The sequence below is a fragment of the Aulonocara stuartgranti genome (assembly GCF_965226115.1).
Source record: "Aulonocara stuartgranti genome assembly, chromosome: 16".
NCBI lineage: Eukaryota > Metazoa > Chordata > Actinopteri > Cichliformes > Cichlidae > Aulonocara > Aulonocara stuartgranti.
In genome coordinates, this window is record NC_138952.1 from 1,104,777 (window position 1) to 1,123,759 (window position 18,983).

Below are 18,983 nucleotides of genomic sequence, written 5' to 3' on the forward strand. Positions count from 1 at the left end.
AGCCTTAAAAAAGTCTAATGTCTGCTCTTGCTCTTATTTTGCCCTCCTTTTGGGGTTCTTGCTCCCACAATGCACTGCAATAGTTAAGAAGTACAGAAAAATACCTGTAAATGACCAGTGATGGGAATAACAGCGTTACAAGTAACGGCGTTACTTTTTTAGTAACGACGTATCTAACTAATTACTATCCCTATCGTTACAACACCGTTACAGTTACTAACAAGAAAATGCGGTCCGTTACTATTTTTCAACAAACAGACGGTTGAAGCTGTGTTCAGTTTACCGCATCTTGTATCAGTTGCAGGAAGTAGCTGTAAGTAATCTGGGCGCTGCAGCTTTAAGCAGCTGCGCTCTCGCGGGCGGCGATCACTTTCTGGCCGACGACCACTTTTTGGCACAACACCTGGAGCTCAGGGGACAAAACAATCGCACGAGTGCTGCTGTTTGACTGAGGAAGAATAAAGTAGTCGTGGTCAATCACATGACCACTTCAAGACAAAGCAACAAGGTGACATATACCAGTTTATAAACTGTGCTGATAGGCCAGTAAAACCAGAGTCATGATAAACAAGATATACGCGCTGTTTTTTCTCAATAGTTTCGTCACGTTTACTGTCTAAGGACAGCAGCGAGACCTCTCTGCTTATGAGCAAAAAAAACCACAACAAAAAACAGCCCATTGGTGTTGGTGAAAAAATGCACCATGTCGACCAATCAAAAAATGATATGGCAACATGACGTTTGGTTGTTTAGGAAGAGGCGGAAGTTTTAGGAGTGACGGCAAGAGAGAGAGAGAGATTTGTGACGTTTAGCGTGTTTGGAGTGTGTAGTTAATGTGCTGTCTTGTGTAGTTAGTGTGCTGTCTTGTGTAGTTAGTGTGCTGTCTTGTGTAGTTAGTGTGTTGTCTTGTGTAGTTAATGTGTTGTCTTGTGTAGTTAGTGTGTTGTCTTGTGTAGTTAATGTGCTGTCTTGTGTAGTTAATGTGTTGTCTTGTGTAGTTAATGTGTTGTCTTGTGTAGTTAATGTGTTGTCTTGTGTAGTTAATGTGTTGTCTTGTGTAGTTAATGTGCTGTCTTGTGTAGTTAATGTGTTGTCTTGTGTAGTTAATGTGTTGTCTTGTGTAGTTAATGTGTTGTCTTGTGTAGTTAATGTGTTGTCTTGTGTAGTTAATGTGTTGTCTTGTGTAGTTAATGTGTTGTCTTGTGTAGTTAATGTGCTGTCTTGTGTAGTTAGTGTGTTGTCTTGTGTAGTTAATGTGTTGTCTTGTGTAGTTAATGTGTTGTCTTGTGTAGTTAATGTGCTGTCTTGTGTAGTTAATGTGTTGTCTTGTGTAGTTAATGTGTTGTCTTGTGTAGTTAATGTGCTGTCTTGTGTAGTTAGTGTGTTGTCTTGTGTAGTTAATGTGTTGTCTTGTGTAGTTAATGTGTTGTCTTGTGTAGTTAATGTGTTGTCTTGTGTAGTTAATGTGTTGTCTTGTGTAGTTAATGTGTTGTCTTGTGTAGTTAATGTGCTGTCTTGTGTAGTTAATGTGCTGTCTTGTGTAGTTAATGTGTTGTCTTGTGTAGTTAATGTGCTGTCTTGTGTAGTTAGTGTGCTGTCTTGTGTAGTTAATGTGTTGTCTTGTGTAGTTAATGTGTTGTCTTGTGTAGTTAATGTGTTGTCTTGTGTAGTTAGTGTGTTGTGGATAGTTTGGTGTTGTGTGTCAGAACAATGAGGCGGCTGCTGTCTCCAGGTAGAAACAGGAGTGACACACCTGCTGCTGTCAGACCTGCAGGTATCAGGCTGTGATGTTTCCTTTATAGTGGACAGAAATATTTGGAGTGGCACAAATAATTTGTGGCATCTTATTGAAGAACAGCTGATTGTTCTGTAAACAGTTTGAAATGGTTATTAAAAAAGGGTAAAAGGTAAATGGCTGCAAATAACTTTGTTGTTCGCAAAACTTGTGCATATAAATTACAATTGACAATTTATATTTGCATTTAAAGTTATGAAATATGATCATTAAACATGTTTGTGGTTGTTACAGTAAAAATATAACTTCTTCTACTCTGATTTGATGTTTTTTTATCTGATTTTAGATCAATTGTGTTAATACAGTCAAAATTAAAACATGACTGTAGATTCAGACACGTGAGGTTGTGCTGAAAACAATGAGACCAAACAAGACAAATAAACAGTTTTTAAAGTGAAATGTGGAGGAAACATCAAAAGTAGTCAAAAATGGACATTAATACCCTGGAACCCAGAGCGTTAAACTGTTTTTTAAAGTAACACAATAGTTACTTTTCAAGTAATTGATTACTTTTAGAATCTGGTAACTCAGTTACTAAGTCAGTTACTTTTTTGAAGAAGTAACTAGTAACTATAATTAATTATTTTTTCAAAGTAACTTGCCCAACACTGCTAATGACTAATACGGGAAGCACAGCATTAGACGGGCCGACCTTCTTCTGGCTGTAATAAGAAGATGTCAGTCATAAACTCTGGGTAAAGGGTGGACTTTAGAAAAGGACGTGTCCTGCAGAAACAGTCATAACATGGATGTTGGTCACTGCGCATTCCAGTCTTTATTACTCAGTCCCAGCAGACCGCTTCCAAAACCCGATCACTTCCTGTTTCAGTCCAAACAAACAGCCGAGCGCACGGTGGACGGTCCTTCCTCCTCCTGATAATGCTTCCTGCTCCATTCTCCCAACGACTCCTGACAGAAAACAAGTCGGCTGCAATCTGCCACTTTAAAATTTTATAGCATGAAGTAAAGTGTTGCGTGGCTTCTCTTATAACTCCTCTAAAGTTATGGTAAAAAGAGAGTCAGCTGATTCAGAAGGACCCGGCGTCCTGCTCAATGTGGAGCCGGACCTGTCAGTGTTCATTAAGATGTCATACTGTCAATAAGAGACGATAAATAAAAAAATAAGGCTCCAGCATCCGCGTTCACGTTGGTGTTCGTGTCCAAAAATGTGAGTTCCTCTAACGTCCACAGTCAAACAGAAAGACCTTCATCCTGTGGAGGTTCTTCTTCCATTTACTTCAACAAAAGAAAGTTTTTCATTAACAGGAAAGAAGAGATTTGAACACTGAAGACCAACATTTTCCTAAACATCCAACAAACTGTGTTTATGGGAGAATTTGATTGTGTCTGAAAGCAGAAGGTAGAAAAGTTCTCTCAACCAGTGTCACATTCAGGCTCACAAACACTTTTACTGTTTCCTAACACTTTGTGTGACAGACTGTTGGACCTGAACAGGTGCGTCTAACTTCCACATCTTCTCTCTCCCAGAATCTCTCAGGTACTCCAGCAGCTGCTCTGAGGCAACTGCTTTTGTGATGCAATACAAATAAAACTGGATTGAACTGGTGCACTCTGCCTGTGTCCCTGCTCCCTACTGTCAAATTAGCTTTAGTTGCTGCACTGTGAATAGCTAGTACCAGCTCATAACAGCTAGTAACCAATCTTAACTGTGCTGACTCAAGCTGTGGACACAGAGCTTTGAAAAAGCGTATTTTTCTTTTCAGGACCTGCAAACTTGTTGAAATGGCTGCTTGTGTATTAGCATTTAGGTTCTTCATGTATGAACTCTCAGACTCTTTCCTGGACTTGCCCCTCTGTCTAATCCAAGGAAACAACTCCAGTCCACCTCTCAGCAGGTCACAGCTAAGCTGTCGACAGCCGGGTTTAGTTTTAACCACATGTGACTTGTAGAAACTAGAGGATCTTACTTTTCAACTAAAGCCTCGTCCATTCTGGACATCAGACGTTTTTCTGTGAAACCTGCTGCACACAGGCAAAGGTTCAGTAAAAAGAGGTGGAAGCTGAATAACCCCCACCCTAGATGAAGCACCACTACCCTGGTGGATGTTAAAGGGTTAAAATACTGCCTCTGATTCCTGGTGCCTTGCTCTTGGGTGACTGTTACACCGTCAGCGCTGCAGACAGGATGATCTGAGTGATCTGAGCAGCAGAGTACGGACAGACTGCAAACGTTCACCTAAAACACAGAAGCTAAAAGCTAAAAGCTAAAAGCTTTTTAAGAACGTAGTGAAACCTGCAGATGTGACTCCTGTTTTCTGTCTTTGTACTCGGCTGTAACTCAGACAATACTGACTCAGCACAGAAGCATTTATATCAATCATCACTCACATTGACAGAACACACAAAGAGCGATGCTGATAATCCCCACGATGACGGTAATGATGACGATGACAGCGATGCCACCTTTAAAAAAACACAATAAAAAGAGCGTGGTGTTAGTTTTACTGATCACGTCTGTCGGTGTGCAGAGGCTTGTTCTGCTCCGAGGACACAGCAGAAGAAACAAAGATGACTGAGCCTTCTAGAAACATTTGATCAGATTATCCTGATGCCCTACAGGAGAACATCGGTGTTATTGTTAGTGAGTCTACATCAGAGGTGTCCAACTCCAGGCCTCGAGGGCCGGTGTCCTGCAGGTTTTAGATCTCACCCTGGGTCGACACACCTCAATCACATGAGTAGTTCTTCACCAGGCCTCTGGAGAACTTCTCGACATGTTGAGGAGGTCATTTAGCCATTTGAATCAGCTGCGTTGGACACGTCTAAAACCTGCAGGACACCGGCCCTCGAGGCCTGGAGTTGGACACCCCTGGTTCCATCATTACACAAGCTGGTATTAGATCAGATCTAACATGAATGTAAAGTTTATTATATCTAATAAAAATGTACAATAAGAATAAATAAAGTTTGGCAGTTACACTCTGTGACCTGAGCTGGTGTTTCGTGGTCCTTGTGACTTTAACAGTGAGATATTACTGGCTTTTAAGTACCTGTAATAAAAGTCCCGGCAGGTGAGACGTCTTTAGTTGTTGTCTGACATTCGCCCGAGGTGGGATTACAAATTCTGCACGTTACAGTTTTTAATCCGCTGATGTTGGCTTTGCTGAAGACGCTGAATGTTCCATTCCTGGTGTTATTATCAGTCTTTACTTCCAGTGGCTCCAGGATGGTTTCATTCCCCTGGTCGTCTGTGGAGAGCCACGTCACCTCAGGTTCAGGATAGCCCCCCGCCGTGCTGCAGGTTGCTGAGGCCTGGCTTAGCTCAATGTTTGGTTCCTGGAAGACCGCTGGAAACAAGTCACAAGCAGTTTAGCAGGATGTTTTGGACTGTACAAATGTGTTTGAGCATGTGATTAATTTATCAGCCTGTGACGACCCACAGGAGTTAACGGCTTCTGTGGGTCGTCACAGGCTGAGGTCCCACAGACGTCTGTAGTTCACAAAAACATCCAAGCATCCAAACCCGGTCTGGTCCTTTCACAGGAAACAGAGTATAAGACATGTCATTCTCTTCATTTCTGGTCAATTTTGTACCTTTTCGATTATTTGTGGGTCAATTTATGATTTCAACATAATGTAACATGATGCAGCGTGCACTGTTCACCCCACCTGCCTCCACCTGGAATTTTACACCTGTGTGAGTCCAAATTGATGGTGAGGAAGAAGGATATCAGTGAGTCTAGAGATCAGATTACACTTTAGTTTTTAGCTCTAACTTATTATTTTTTCATGTTGTTATTTTTAGAAACTCACACAGATTTTTCTACAGAGGTCCAAACCTGAACAAGAGTATCTAAGATTTTACTTTAGCTGGTTGTGCTGAGGAGGAAAACAGGAATGTTAATCAGCTTTTGTTTTGCAGAGAGAAGTATACAGACCTGCTACATGCAGGGTCTTCTGACAGATATTCTCCTTTGAGTCATCTGAAATAAAAACAACTTCAATGAAGGTCCCATCGTGGTCCAGCATCAGGTTTCTAATCAGGAGAGAGAAATTTCCATCCTCTAATTGAGAAAGGAAGATTGCAGTCCTGTTCTGAAAGGATGAGCTTTGATAAAGAAAGTCTTCTTCTCCCTTCACATAGACGTGGGCCACAGTGGGGTTGCTGCTGCCGTCCATCCCCTGCCAGTAGATGTAAGTTTGCTCACGGACAAACCTCTTAGTAAGTTTGTGCATGCACGGCCAAAGGAGCGTCTCTCCAATGCTTCCATTGATGGTTTGGCACCAGGCTGGCAGCAGCAGAGGTGCAAGGAGAACTGTGACGAAAGACAAAACGATTCATTCATTCCAAACGAGCAAATTCAGCGCATTCATCAAAAACAGGCACAGGTCAAAGTTCACCTGACCCCATGAGGCTCAAGCAGAGTCGAAAAGGCCTTTAATGTTCACTGCTAACATGATGGATACTGACTTTGTACATTTAAGCTTTTCCAGTCTTTTCCTGTTTATTGAAATGTCGCCCAGACCACAAGTGACTGAAAGAATGAGAGAACAGTCTAAAATGTTCGCTGACGTGCAGTCTGCTGCCATCCTGGCTGAGCAGCAGACTGTCAGTCTGAAGTTTGTTCACTGGTATTGGTTGTTGTTCAATTTTGCACCAACCAGGGAATTGTGGGGCGGGGTGTGAAGTTGACCTCGCAGAGAGCAACTACGCGAGATGTGGAGAGAAACCCAACAGATGTACAGCAAACGAGCAGGTGAGAACTGTAAGAGTACTGAAGAATACGTTCCTGTTGGTGAATTCAGAGCTCGGTTTGAAGGTGATGAATACTTTGAGATTAATTATTTCAAATGCATTTGTTTCAAACTGTTTCTGTCAGTGTATTATTGTATTACTAATAACAGCATGTTAGTGGCTAGCAGTGTTAGCACAGGTACCACCTGTAGCTGTGTGTTACTATGGTAACGTGTGCTGATGTTGTAAGTCATGAAAAGTTGAAATGAGTTTAAAAGCGTCATTGAGTGAATGGACTGAGTGTGCTCCCTGGACTACAGGGCCAGGGGAGGTTTTTTCCTGGGTGAGCACAGACCAGCCCAGATGTTGACTTCCTCTGTGGGAGTTTGGTCGCTGTCGCTTCTCATCCTTTGCTTTGTGGTTGCAGTAAAACAGTGTGAGAGTATTCTGCTGTCTGAGATACTGAGACAGTCTTTCCTTAAGTGATTGTGATTATTATGTGTTTGCAAAGGAACTGACACGGACATTTATTTAATATAGTTATTTTGTTTAGTCTGAAACCTCATTTCTCTGTCTTTTAACTAAAGTCCCTTATTTTGGTGTTTGAGTGTTGTTGTGTGTGAGTTTGTATCACACGTCAGGTGTTTGTGAATAGCCTGACTCACTGTTTCAGTGAGGCGTAACCTGATACCTGTTACATACCTGCTGTCTGATTTCACTGCAGGGTTTCTGATTAAATCTGTTTATGACTGTTTTGCCTGGGTTTACAACCATTACTTAAGATTATAGTCCGTCAGTTACAGCTACTACACTGAATTATAAATAACGAACTATAACCCAAAATGTTAATTTAAAAAAGGCCATTTTAAACAATGATGACTTATATTCTTTCTCTTCCACGCTCTTTGCAGCTGTTATTTGGAAAATAATAATAACTTTCAAAGGTTTATTAAAAGACACTGGCACAAACCAAAATGAGAAAAGCGACGATCTCACTTACAGAGAAAGATCAGGAGCAGAAACTCCATCGCGCCCCGCAGGGAGAACAAAAAGCTTTGGTGAGACTCGATCAGTGTCTGCAGGATGTTCAGTCCATCAGTGGATACTCGGGCACCGCATCCTGATAAAGCACCATTTGGCTGTAAGTCACTCCAACTACAAGCTCCAGTAATGTTCCCATAAACAGTGATAGCAGCTCTGATAGCAGATTGCAGACTGTGGTGCCGTTTCCTCTTTCAGACGCCACTCTGACTCTCGCTGTGGCTTCTGGTCACATGTTATCGATGGTTATGTTCACATTACTGTCCGAGTGCAGTTTACTGCGACTCACAGATTTCTTTTTCCCATCAGAGATCGTCTGTGTGACACTTGGCAGCTACAGGATCCGAATAAATCATTTTATCTTGGATGAAACTCTCTGTGAAACCTTTTTTTCCCAGAGGAGTAAAAACCAAAAAGCAGAAGTCTGAGTGCCACATGTTTCGACAGATCGCCGTCAGACCTCCTTCTTTGTTGCCACTATCTGATCAGACAGGAAATGAACCTGAAACTGTGGATATTTGTTCTGCAATGTTTCATGTAACACATAAAAAAGCAAAGAAAACCAGGAATGTGGTTTATGACTGTGTGAAAGTTCAAATGTGAACTGACGAATTCAAGAAGCCAAACAGCACAAAGTCTCGATCTGATGGTACAAATGTGGCAGAGCTGCTTTAACCTCTCACACTCTGAACGGTCAGCTTAGTTTCAGTCATAAGTACAAATACTCTGGTAAAAATATAGATTTAAAGTAAAGGTACAGGCTATGAAATGTACTCAGAGTAAGAAAGTAACTTGTAGCTCTTTGAAGGATGTTTCTACCAGCTATTTTTTTGCAAAGCTAACTGAACCTTGTGCTATATTAATATAATAAATGTGTGTTATTGTAGGGTCCACCTCAGGGTGAGAGATGGAATACAGGACAAAGACATGCTGTGGAAGTGATTCAGTGCACAGAGGTCTGTTAACACAGAGTGAGTGAAGGTGTGTGGCAGCATCCAGTACCAGTGGCTGTGAGGAGTTATCACAGCCAGTGCTAATGATCCCAAGTTTGAAATGAAATAGAAGATGGTGAGAAAGAGAACACCTACAGCTGGTAAAGGAACAACGTCACCTGAGAAAATCATGGAGGAGAGCTGAGTCCAAGGAGAAGGCTGGAGGAGCTGCTGGTGTGATCGATCTGTGCTTCTTGCCAGGGAAAGTTAAGGTTTGGTGTTACCAGTTTATCTCATATCATATAGCCGCTGAAGCTGTGTGACATCACCATGACATTAGTCCTGAAGCCACCACGTCAGCAGACCGAGGCATTCGAAATGCCAGCGTACAGGTCCGTACAGGATGGACGTGGAACGCAGCCCAAGCAATAGACCGCAGAGAGGCTGAGGGTTTACCTGGCTAAAGATGGGGGGGGGACTATAAATATGGCCCAAAGCCACCAAGAAGGAGATCTCATCATCTCTGAAGTAAATGGAGTTTTTTTCTGCCTGTCCCGTTTGGCTCTTTTGCATCAGAATTTTTGTCTAAAGGCAAAGAAAGATGCCCAACGGATTTACTTTACCAAATGGACCATCCCAGCCCTGCCATATTGGTCTATTTGGTTCACCTTTTATTGTTTATTTTATTTTATTTTCACTTGCTACATACGGGACAGACATGACTGAGGGATAGGAAAGGGAGAAAGAAAGATGAAGGAAAAGAAAAACAGAAAGGAAGAGGGACAGTGAGAAAGGGCACTTAAAAAGAGAAAGAAGAGAAAAAAATCTCCTGGATCACCTGTTGAGAGAGAAAGAAGAGAAAACAAGCAAAAACAACAGAGCAACATACTAAACACAACACCATCAGGTTAATCTAGCTAAGTGTAAACAGCAGTAAATACTAAATATTGAATGTTGTTGTGTAGCAAGCAGGACCGACAGCGCACAATGTGCTTGGAAATAGATTAGATTAGATTAGATTAGATTAGATTAGATTAGATTAGATTAGATTAGATTAGATTAGATTAGATTAGATGAAACTTTATTAATCCCTCGGGTGGGTTCCTCCGGGAAATTCAGTTTCCAGTAGCAAAGCACCGAAAGAAGTTGCATGTTACAGATACATTAAGGGGAATGAGAGTAAGGATATAAGCATAAATACAAATACACCATATATACACATATATAGATACAGAATATACAATATGGATAAATAGGATTGCTCATTTGAGTGAGTATATTGCACAGTGATTATTGCACAGTCAAATATAAGAAAAAAGACAAAACAAAAAACAAATATTGCACAGTGTAGAAAAGCACCTACAACTCAGTTGTTCCTGCCCTCCCTTGTCCCCCTGTTTCTCCTCCCTCTCCCCTCCAGTGAGGCCAATAGAGGTGTAGTTTATGTCTATGAACAGTGAACACCTGTGTGCACACAGGTGTGGATCAGCGCGCTTGTATTCAAAAGGTCATGGTCTGCTAGAGGGTGTGGGGGGGCCACAGCCCCGTCCTCCAGGGCATGAAGCAGGTATGGAGGAGATCAAAACTCCAGACATCCAGAGGCCCCCAGAACACAAGAGACCAAGGAAGACCAACAGAGGGGCAGCCGCGCCACTGTCCCAGAAAGAGCTGAGGAGAGTCCCAGATGAGGGCTCACTCAGCAGCCGCGGAGCAGAAGCCAGGGGGAGTTGCAGTGACGCGCCCGTGAGCTCCGCCGGCAGCCAGCCGTGCCCGAGTGACCGAGCCCCAGGCCGAGAGGCCGGGGGCACCCCACCTCCGAAGTGGCCCGAGCGAGCCCCAGGCTCCAGGCCCCGATAAGCGGCCGCCAAGGAGTGAGCCGGTGTGTACCTGGACGCCCATCCCCAGACACAAAGAACCACCAACGCACCGATGTCTGAGGGCATCCGCCACTGGCAGGGGGAGTGGTGGTAGGTGGAGATAGGCCTCCAAACCTTGGAGGGCCTGAGATGTCCCCAGAGAGGTGGCGTCTGATACCCAACCTGACATATAGACACAGACATACAGGCACACACAGACACAAACATCCATTCCCACCCTCATGCTTTGATAGAAGTAACTAGTAATGTAACTAAGTTACTAATTTAAAGTAACTTACCCAACACAGGGTATAAATAACATGAAAGTATGGATCCATCCTGCATCCTTGTATCAGCAGTATTCTGCAGACACTGTAGTGACGTCGTCTGGACCAGAATCTTGCACGAATGTTTCCAGAACCTCGTTGAATCTGTGACACGAAGAATGAAGTTCTGAAGAAAAAAAGTGTCTCCAACCTGCTGGCAGCAAGGTGTACCTAATAAATTGGTAGGTGGTAGGTGTACAGTCAGTGAAGGTGCAGTTTTCTCTGTGGTGGGGTTGGGTGGACTGTCCCGGGCTCTGTGGGGCCGGGGGGCGCTGCTGCGCTGGGCCCTGGTCTGGATGGGCCTGGGCCCCCTTTCCCTGGCGGGTCGCGGAGTATGGGAGTGCCTACTGGGGTCAGCGGGGGAGCTGGCCCCAGGGAGGGGTCACCTGCCCCTCCCCTCCTCCCCATCTCCAGCTGCCTCCCTCTTCCCGCTCCACCACAACCACCCACACATGCAGGGCCTTGGAGTAGGGGTATGTCACCAGGGTGCAGAGGAGGCTACCCCCCCCCCCCCCCCCCCCCCTGTTCCCTTCTGGCTGCCTCTGCCTGAATTTTATCCCACAACTTAGACATTCGCATTATTCACACTCTCATTACACATACATATAGGATCTTGGGGGTGGGCACAATACACGGAGTCCAAAGTACCATCAGGGTGTACACCCCACCCCTGGCGTCGTTGCCCACCTCTCAATTTTAAATACACTTAGACATTGAGGGCTAGCAGGAGGGACCATGCGCTTACCTGCTGCTCTCTGGCAGGTAGCGCCATGCCCTCCTGGGTTTTAAATGCACCTTAGAACACACATGCATCAACACTACAATGAGCGGGTGGAGGGAGGTTTGGAGTCTTCTCTCACCCCCATTCTCTGCGGCCTGCTGGAGCGGGGGGGGCTAGGAGGAGGAGTTGGCCGTCCAACTGCGGTCTGGAGTGTGGGGCCTCCCTGCTGCTGCGGAGTCGGGGCGGTCTGCCTCCCCCCACCGCAGGGAAAAGGGAAACACCACCTGGGTCTGGGTGCAGTTCCCCCCTCCAGGGGCAAGGGCACCTAGACCCGGTTCGTAGAGTACGCTTGGGGAGTGTGATCGTGTGTACAGCGTCTCTTTATGTCTGTCTCCACGTTGGTTGAGTGTGGAGTAAGTGCATATGAGAGCATGAGGGTGGGAATGGATGTTTGTGTCTGTGGGTGCCTGTATGTCTGTGTCTATATGTCAGGTCGGGTGTCAGGCGCCACCTCTCTGGGGACATCTCAGGTCCTCCAAGGTTTGGAGGTCTATCTCCCCCCACCACCACTTCCCCTGCCAGTGGCGGACCCCCTCAGGTGTCGGTGCGTTGGTGGTTCTTTGTGTCTGGGGATGGGCGTCCAGGTACACACCGGCTCACTCCTTGGCGGCCGCTTATCGGGGCCTGGAGCCTGGGGCTCGCTCGGGCCACTTCAGAGGTGGGGTCACTCAGGCACAGCTAGCTGCCGGCGGAGCTCACGGGCGCGTCACTGCAACTCCCCCTGGCTTCTGCTCCGCGGCTGCTGAGTGAGCCCTCATCTGGGACTCTCCTCAGCTCTTTCTGGGACAGTGGCGCGGCTGCCCCTCTGTTGGTCTTCCTTGGTCTCTTGTGTTCTGGGGGCCTCTGGATGTCTGGAGTTTTGATCTCCTCCATACCTGCTTCATGCCCTGGGGGACGGGGCTGTGGCCCCCCCACACTCCCTAGCAGATCGTTACATGGAGAAACCTTTGGAATGCAAGCATGCTGATCCACACAGGTATGCACACAGGTGTACACACGGGTATTCACAGACGCGGACTACAGCTTTCTTGGCTGCTGCCTCAAAGCACATTGTGCTCTGTCTATCTTGCAACCAGCCTGATCAGAGGAGCCAAAGGTAAGAGAGAGACAACCAACTTCAGAATTAAACCACAGCAACAGGAAGCTGTAACGAGTCTCCTCCTATTGGCCATAGTTGGGTTTAACTGCTGGGCAGCAAACGGAGCCTTCTTTATCTTGATGCATGCTCAGTCATCCAGGTAAGTAAATCTCCAAAATTCAGGATGTTTTCAGTGGGAGAAAAGTTTCGTCATCATCAGGTGACGTCTTCAGTCTCAGCTGACTGCAGGTTTCCAATCTTATAACCAGGACATTTGCATAATGACTGAAACCAGCCCACTGAAGGAACAATGGGCTGGGAGGTCTGTTCCTTAATTTTAATTATGCAAATTCTCATGAACATTGATCAACATCCACTGTTTATAAGACTGGGGAAACCTGCAGTCAGCTGAGACTGAAGAAGTCACCTGGATGAGTGACGAAACGTTTCTCCCCCAAAACGCTACGTCCAGGTGAACAGAATCAGGTATCCTCATTGGACCTGCAAACATCTGTGAGTCATGGTCCTGCTTTCCTATTGTATCAAACTGATTTCACATCTGTAACTAGCAGCATTTTTTTTTTTTTTTTAAATCAACGAAGTCAGCTAAACGTCCTCAGCAGAGCGGAAGCTGTTTAAAGTGCAGAGCAGAAAGTACTCTCTGAATCTGGTACTCGATGACCCTTTGATGGGTAGGAAGGGCTCAGACAGTCTCCATGTCCTCCAAACAGACGTCATTTCCTATTCAGCAGCTATTTTGCATGTCCCACTTCCTCTGCAAAACAGCTAAAGCACATGAGCTGCACGTGGTCACAGGGTACAGATAGTGCAGATATTAGGTGGTGTCTGTAGGGCTTTAAATGTGTATCATCAGAGCTTTGTTGTGATTTATTTTGAAACGATGAGTCAGCGCTGATGCCACGGGGAAATACCGGAGTCAGAACAGAAAGTATTTCTTGATCTGCACATGAGTTTAGCCTCGTTTGTCGTGTTGGTGTTCACTAACATCCATTTTGCTCGCTGGTCTCTGATAAAATGCTCCCCAAAGTGATTTCTGTATTTGGATTATTTTCCAGTTTCGTGGTTGGTAAGTTACTCCAGTTTAAATGTGTGTGTGTGTGTGTGTGTGTGTGTGTGTGTGTGTGTGTGTGTTGGTGGTAATACACCAAAGCTAACTAGCGTCTTTAGCTTTTGGCCTATCTGGAGCTAAACTTAGTCAACAGATGTGAGTGTTTGGTGTTGGAGTGTCGCAGCTTTTGAGGAATCATTCATCTTTAACAGTTTTCTGTCTTCTTTTTAATCTCAGCGGGCGATGCGACTCTCGTGCGTGATGTTAACACCACCATCTCTCACTCGGCAGTCCTCGAATGTAGCATACAGGATAGAGCTATCACGGACTGGAAGAGTCTCCGATTTTATTGGCAAGATGATAGAAATGTGGTTTTGTACTCCTATAATAACGGAAGAAAGGTGGCGGAGCATGTAAACGAGCTCTATCAACACAGAGTCACAGACTTCCCTCAGGACATAGTCAGAGGCAATATCACCATCGTACTCAAAAACCTGACTCTTGACGATAATGGAAGAACATACTCATCATTTGCAGCAGTGCTGGACGACAGCGGGACGACGCGATACCACCTGGAACACACACAAATCTGTGAAATGACTTTGCATGTAGCTGGTGAGAAAGGTTTCTGTTTTCCTCACAAAAATAGGAAAGGCAAGTTAGACCGGCACACACCGGGCTGGCTAGTAACACGTGACATCATCAGCACAGATTATATTTCACCAGTTTAGCTTTTCAACGATGGCCATGTTGAGCTCATGCTGCAGCAAACACTGGGCTGCACGAACTGCAGACCTGAGCATGCTGAATAACTTTTAATTCACAGAGCTGCCTAGCAACAGATGACATCATCAGAGGTCAAACATAGGCAGCTACAGTCAGCACAGATTACATTTAGAGAAAATCTGTAGTTATTATGATTTATGCAGAATGTGGAATTTCCTTTTTGAGGTTTTGCTGTCAATGATTCAATTTAATTTTATTTATACAGAACCAAATCACAACAACAAGGCCTTTATATCGTAAGGTAAAGACTCAACAATAATACAGTAACAACACTAATAGATTTATTTAATGTTTATACCCCCTCAGCCATGAAAGGCTGATGAGGTGTTGAGAGTCCACATCATTGATATTCTGGTTTTACACACTGTCCTATTCTCAGAGGATCAAAAGTTGTTGACATATTTGCATTAAATTTTATTATAATAATTATTTTACCTGATATAACAAAAGCATTTCCCAATATGAGATTAAAAAAATGTCTTAAAATAGGAAAAACCCTTTTTGTTTGCTCTGTAATCCAACATATTACAAACAAATTACTGCAAAATACAAAAACAAACAAAAATAACACAAATTAGCTTAGCTCAGCTTAGCTAACATGCTGTCATGGCTAGCACGCTCATGTTGTTAGCAAACCCAGGACAGCTGTTTCCAGCATGCATGCTAACTGGATGTAGCTTCATATTTAGTGCACAGATACTGGAACGCTTTTCCTTTTCCTGTTTAACGCTCACTACAAAAATCAAAAAAGTGAAGGTGACCTTTGTTCTCCTCTCTCCTCAGTGCCGTACCAGGAGCCCAGGCTGGACGTTAATACAGAGGCTATGTCTGCAGTGTGCAGTCTGCAAGGAGGATTTCCTGCCCCTGACATACAGTGGGTCCTCCTCCATAACAGCTCCCATCAGGCAGTGGAGTCCAGGAACGTCAACACTGAAACGAAGCAGAACGTCCACGATCACCTGTACAGCTCCCGCAGCATCCTGCACATCCCTGCAGGTCGTCACGAGGCCGTGAGCTGTCTCAGCCACAACCCCACCCTGAACAGGACTGTCAAGGTCACCCACTACTTCAACACAGGTACGCTCCACATCGTCCAGTCAGCCGAGGGAAGGTAAACTACAACAGCGCGAAGGGGAGCGCTCTAATAATGATGAAAGTGACACCAACTGACAGTCAAAGAGTCGGTTAGTGGATATACGTCACTTATAATGAAGTGTTTTTAAAATATATGTGAGACATATTTTTAAGATGTGAATCTCAGGTGATGGAACCAAAAATGCCTGAAGATAAAAAAGTTTCTCTGAGCGTATCATCATCTTATTACTGTTATTACTACTACTGATTTATATTTATAATAATTTATGGTTATTATTCTAGCGCTGACGAGTGTACGAATTATGAGAGCTGACAGGAAATATGCTGAGTAACCTCAGACCATCACTATTTTAGTTTGTGCAAACAGGACATGAGGAGCTCATTCACAGCAAACTGACAATCACAGGGTGCAAAGACTACAGCGATGTGCAGCTGTCAGCCGTCAGGCAGTCAGACCTGAACACGCTGAGTAATCGTGGAAGGTTCAGAGCTCTCGAGCTGCTGTTCAGCTGAGAGGAAAATAAATCCTCAGACGTCTGCAGAGAAACATCTGTGCTGGTTTATCATGCATGCAGGTCGTCCTGTGTCCCTGCAGGCCTCCCTACATAACCTGCTCCGTGTTCCATTCTTACAGAACTAAAAACAGCTAAAACACTCAAATTTCAATTACAGAACCATAAACGAGTCCCTCAGTAGTCAGTCAAGCTTTGATTAGATTAGATTAGATTAGATAGAACTTTATTAATCCCTCGGGTGGGTTCCTCTGGGAAATTCGATTTCCAAAAAAGCACAGCACCGACAGAAGTTACAGAGTTACAGAATATTACACACACACACACACACACACACACACACACACACACACACACACACACACACACACACATAAATACAGAGACAATATAAATAAAATATACAAAGGGGATAAATAGAATAAATAGGAATAAAAAATAAAAATACAAGTGAATTGCACATTTCCAGTATTGAGGTCTATTGCACTGTTTGATTGATTGATTGAATCTTTATTTTGAACATGTTGAAAAAGTATAAAAAAATAGAATTAACTATTGACTATTTACAAAAGAAAAAAGTATTGCACAAAAGGTATTGCACAGTGAGGTGAAGAGGCACTACAGCTTAGTTGTTCCCCCCTTTGTCCTCCTGTTTCCCCTCCCTCTCCCCTCCAGAGAGGAGTTAAACAGTCTGATGGCGTGTGGGACAAAGGAGTTTTTAAGTCTGTTAGTTCTTGTCTTTGGGAGAAGCAACCTGTCACTGAACAGACTCTTCTGGTTGTTAATGGCCGTGTGCAGAGGATGCCTGGCATTGTCCATAATGTGCAGGACCAGTGTCGCTTTTGCCATTTGATTATGTTCTTTTTGTATCTGTATCGATCATTCATGTCTTATTTCAGACTGATGTAGGCGACTCAGAAACTTGCCCTAGGATGCTCTGGTATGAGGCTGACTGTTGGTGTCTCGGTGTTCAGCAGGTGCAGCAGCGAGGAGCTCACCTGCAGCCCTAACTGTATATCTGATAGCAGCTGCTGTGGTTCTTCTAACAGCTGTGCAGTGAGCAAAGGTGAGCATGAACTATTTACTTTTTACTATCTAACATGTGAAAGAGGTCGAGCATGTTAAACGCAGACACACACACAGATGTGTGGTTTTCCCATGATGCATGTGTAACATGAACATGAAGGAAACAGCTGATGTGCTTACAGCTGCAATCATCTGTGTGTTTCAGCCACCCGAGGTAGAGCGATGCAGCGTTTCGGTGGTGGAGGGATGAAACCGTGTGCCATGGAGACACTTCAGCGTGTTGTATGTTGCACCTTATCTGTGCGTGATATTGACGGTGCGCACACTCTGAATCTGGGTTTCATGGGTCCTGCTGGGTGGCACTAAGCTGGTGCTTAAAACAAAACTTGAAGCTATATCTGCTCAGGCTGGAGTATTAAACCCACCACAGTGTGAAACACAGCAGTTACTGGACCATCAAACGTCATGCTGGGCGCCTGTTTAACTGAATGTTATGTCCACGTGCTGTTATGTCTTTAGAAGTGTTATTTAAAATAAATCAAAGAGTTATTTAGATGAAAATGAGGCTGTGTGTGTGAATCTGGCACATCTACATGTTGTGGTGAAGTGTTCGTCTTAATGTGTCTTTTTAAATAAAACACAAAAGTAAAGACGGGTTCTACTGAAAAATGCTAAAAAAAAATATTCCTGCTGCAGCTGCTGAGCTCATTTCAAACAGTTTGAACTTTAAATTTTTTATATCTCAAATATAATCTGATATAATCACACACACACATCTGTGTGTATTATTAACCTAAATCAGATGAAATGTGTGCAGCATGAGGGACAAATATTCTGGAAACATGACTTCCTGTGTCGACCACCAGGCCCGTGTTAAACACAGGTTACAGCGTTACGTGAAAAAACTGTATAATACAGCGAGAGACACAAGCAAGCACAGCGAACCAACCAAACAATTAATCCTCCTGACAACTTTGCTGGCTTTGCTGCCAGGCGGACTTACTATATCTGTTAAGGAAGAGTTTACCGCAACTCTGGGCAGAGAGGCTCCCAGGAGCATCTCAGCAGGGCCAAGTTTATTTAGCCCCGTGTTTGGACTTGTCACTGTTGGCCATAACACAATCAAAGGTTACTTATTGATCCTAATCACTACATTTCAGACAGTACTGATCACACATGCTCATACAACAAGTGTCACTGTTGGGTCTGTGCTTCCACAGGCTTCGCTGGTTTAGAAACTTCTTCCTGTTAACGAAGCAAGACGAACAGCAATCGATCGGTTTTACTTGCTATAGCAAAGGGAGCCGGACAGCAGCAGTCCTCTGCCCTGGTGTCAAACGAGTCCAAAGAATCTGCTTCCCCTCACACAGTTTACACAAACACCCATTGTAAAAAACCCCTATGGTGTCAGGCACTAGGTGTGTGTGTGTGTGTGTGTGTGTGTGTGTGTGTGTGTGTGTGTGTGTGTGTGTGTATTCATATGCATGTGAGTGTGTGTGTGTGTGTTTGGGGTGTGTTTGTGTGACCTGCTCACCAAAAGGGTCATAAAGGCAGGAAGTTTGCTAAACAAGAAAACAGAACCCTCACATAGGATGTGCCTGTAATAAAACACTGCAGCCTCCCCCACGTTCAACAGGCTGGGGAGGGGTCAGAAACAAAGGAATGTCTTTGATCCTACAGTTTGAACCAAGACTTACACATTTAAGTAACACAATGACAACATTTAACAATTTCAACCTAACAGTCACAAACTTCATTAATATAATTGTGGATCATATTTGACCTAAATGTTTGGGTCTTGTGATTTTAAGCATGCAGGTTCCATTATAAACACTCCAGTGCAGGTGTATATATAGTATATACATGTACACATCCCCATATGTATATATAGTATGTATGTGCGTATAGGTCCAGTGTAAATAAAAACCAGTTTATCTGCTTCTGCTCCCAGCTCTAACATGTACATAACAAATACACAGTACATATAGTT

At 44.1% G+C, this 18,983-nt stretch overlaps 2 protein-coding genes across 3 annotated transcripts; one reads left to right on the forward strand and one right to left on the reverse strand.

The window, feature by feature from the left end:
• Window positions 1–1,881: 1,881 nt before the first annotated feature.
• On the reverse strand, window positions 1,882–7,596 carry LOC309691513 (ICOS ligand-like). Its single transcript, XM_082509232.1, has 5 exons — window positions 7,492–7,596; window positions 5,695–6,072; window positions 4,807–5,103; window positions 4,145–4,219; window positions 1,882–3,031 (listed from the first exon to the last, which is right to left on the reverse strand). The coding sequence occupies exons 1-5, from the start codon at window positions 7,517–7,519 to the stop codon at window positions 3,003–3,005; spliced, it is 807 nt and encodes a 268-aa protein (XP_082365358.1). The 5' UTR covers window positions 7,520–7,596; the 3' UTR covers window positions 1,882–3,002.
• A 5,607-nt stretch (window positions 7,597–13,203) lies between these two features.
• On the forward strand, window positions 13,204–17,530 carry LOC309691377 (T-lymphocyte activation antigen CD80-like). 2 transcript variants are annotated; one of them, XM_082508995.1, is made up of 5 exons: window positions 13,204–13,592; window positions 13,812–14,189; window positions 15,144–15,437; window positions 16,942–17,033; window positions 17,199–17,530. In XM_082508995.1, exons 1-4 carry the CDS (start codon window positions 13,541–13,543, stop codon window positions 17,025–17,027), a joined length of 810 nt encoding a protein of 269 aa, XP_082365121.1. In that variant the 5' UTR covers window positions 13,204–13,540; the 3' UTR covers window positions 17,028–17,033; window positions 17,199–17,530. The 2 variants fall into 2 exon arrangements, with proteins under 2 accessions (XP_082365121.1, XP_082365122.1); XM_082508996.1 differs by having other exon boundaries at window positions 16,945–17,033.
• Window positions 17,531–18,983: the final 1,453 nt, after the last annotated feature.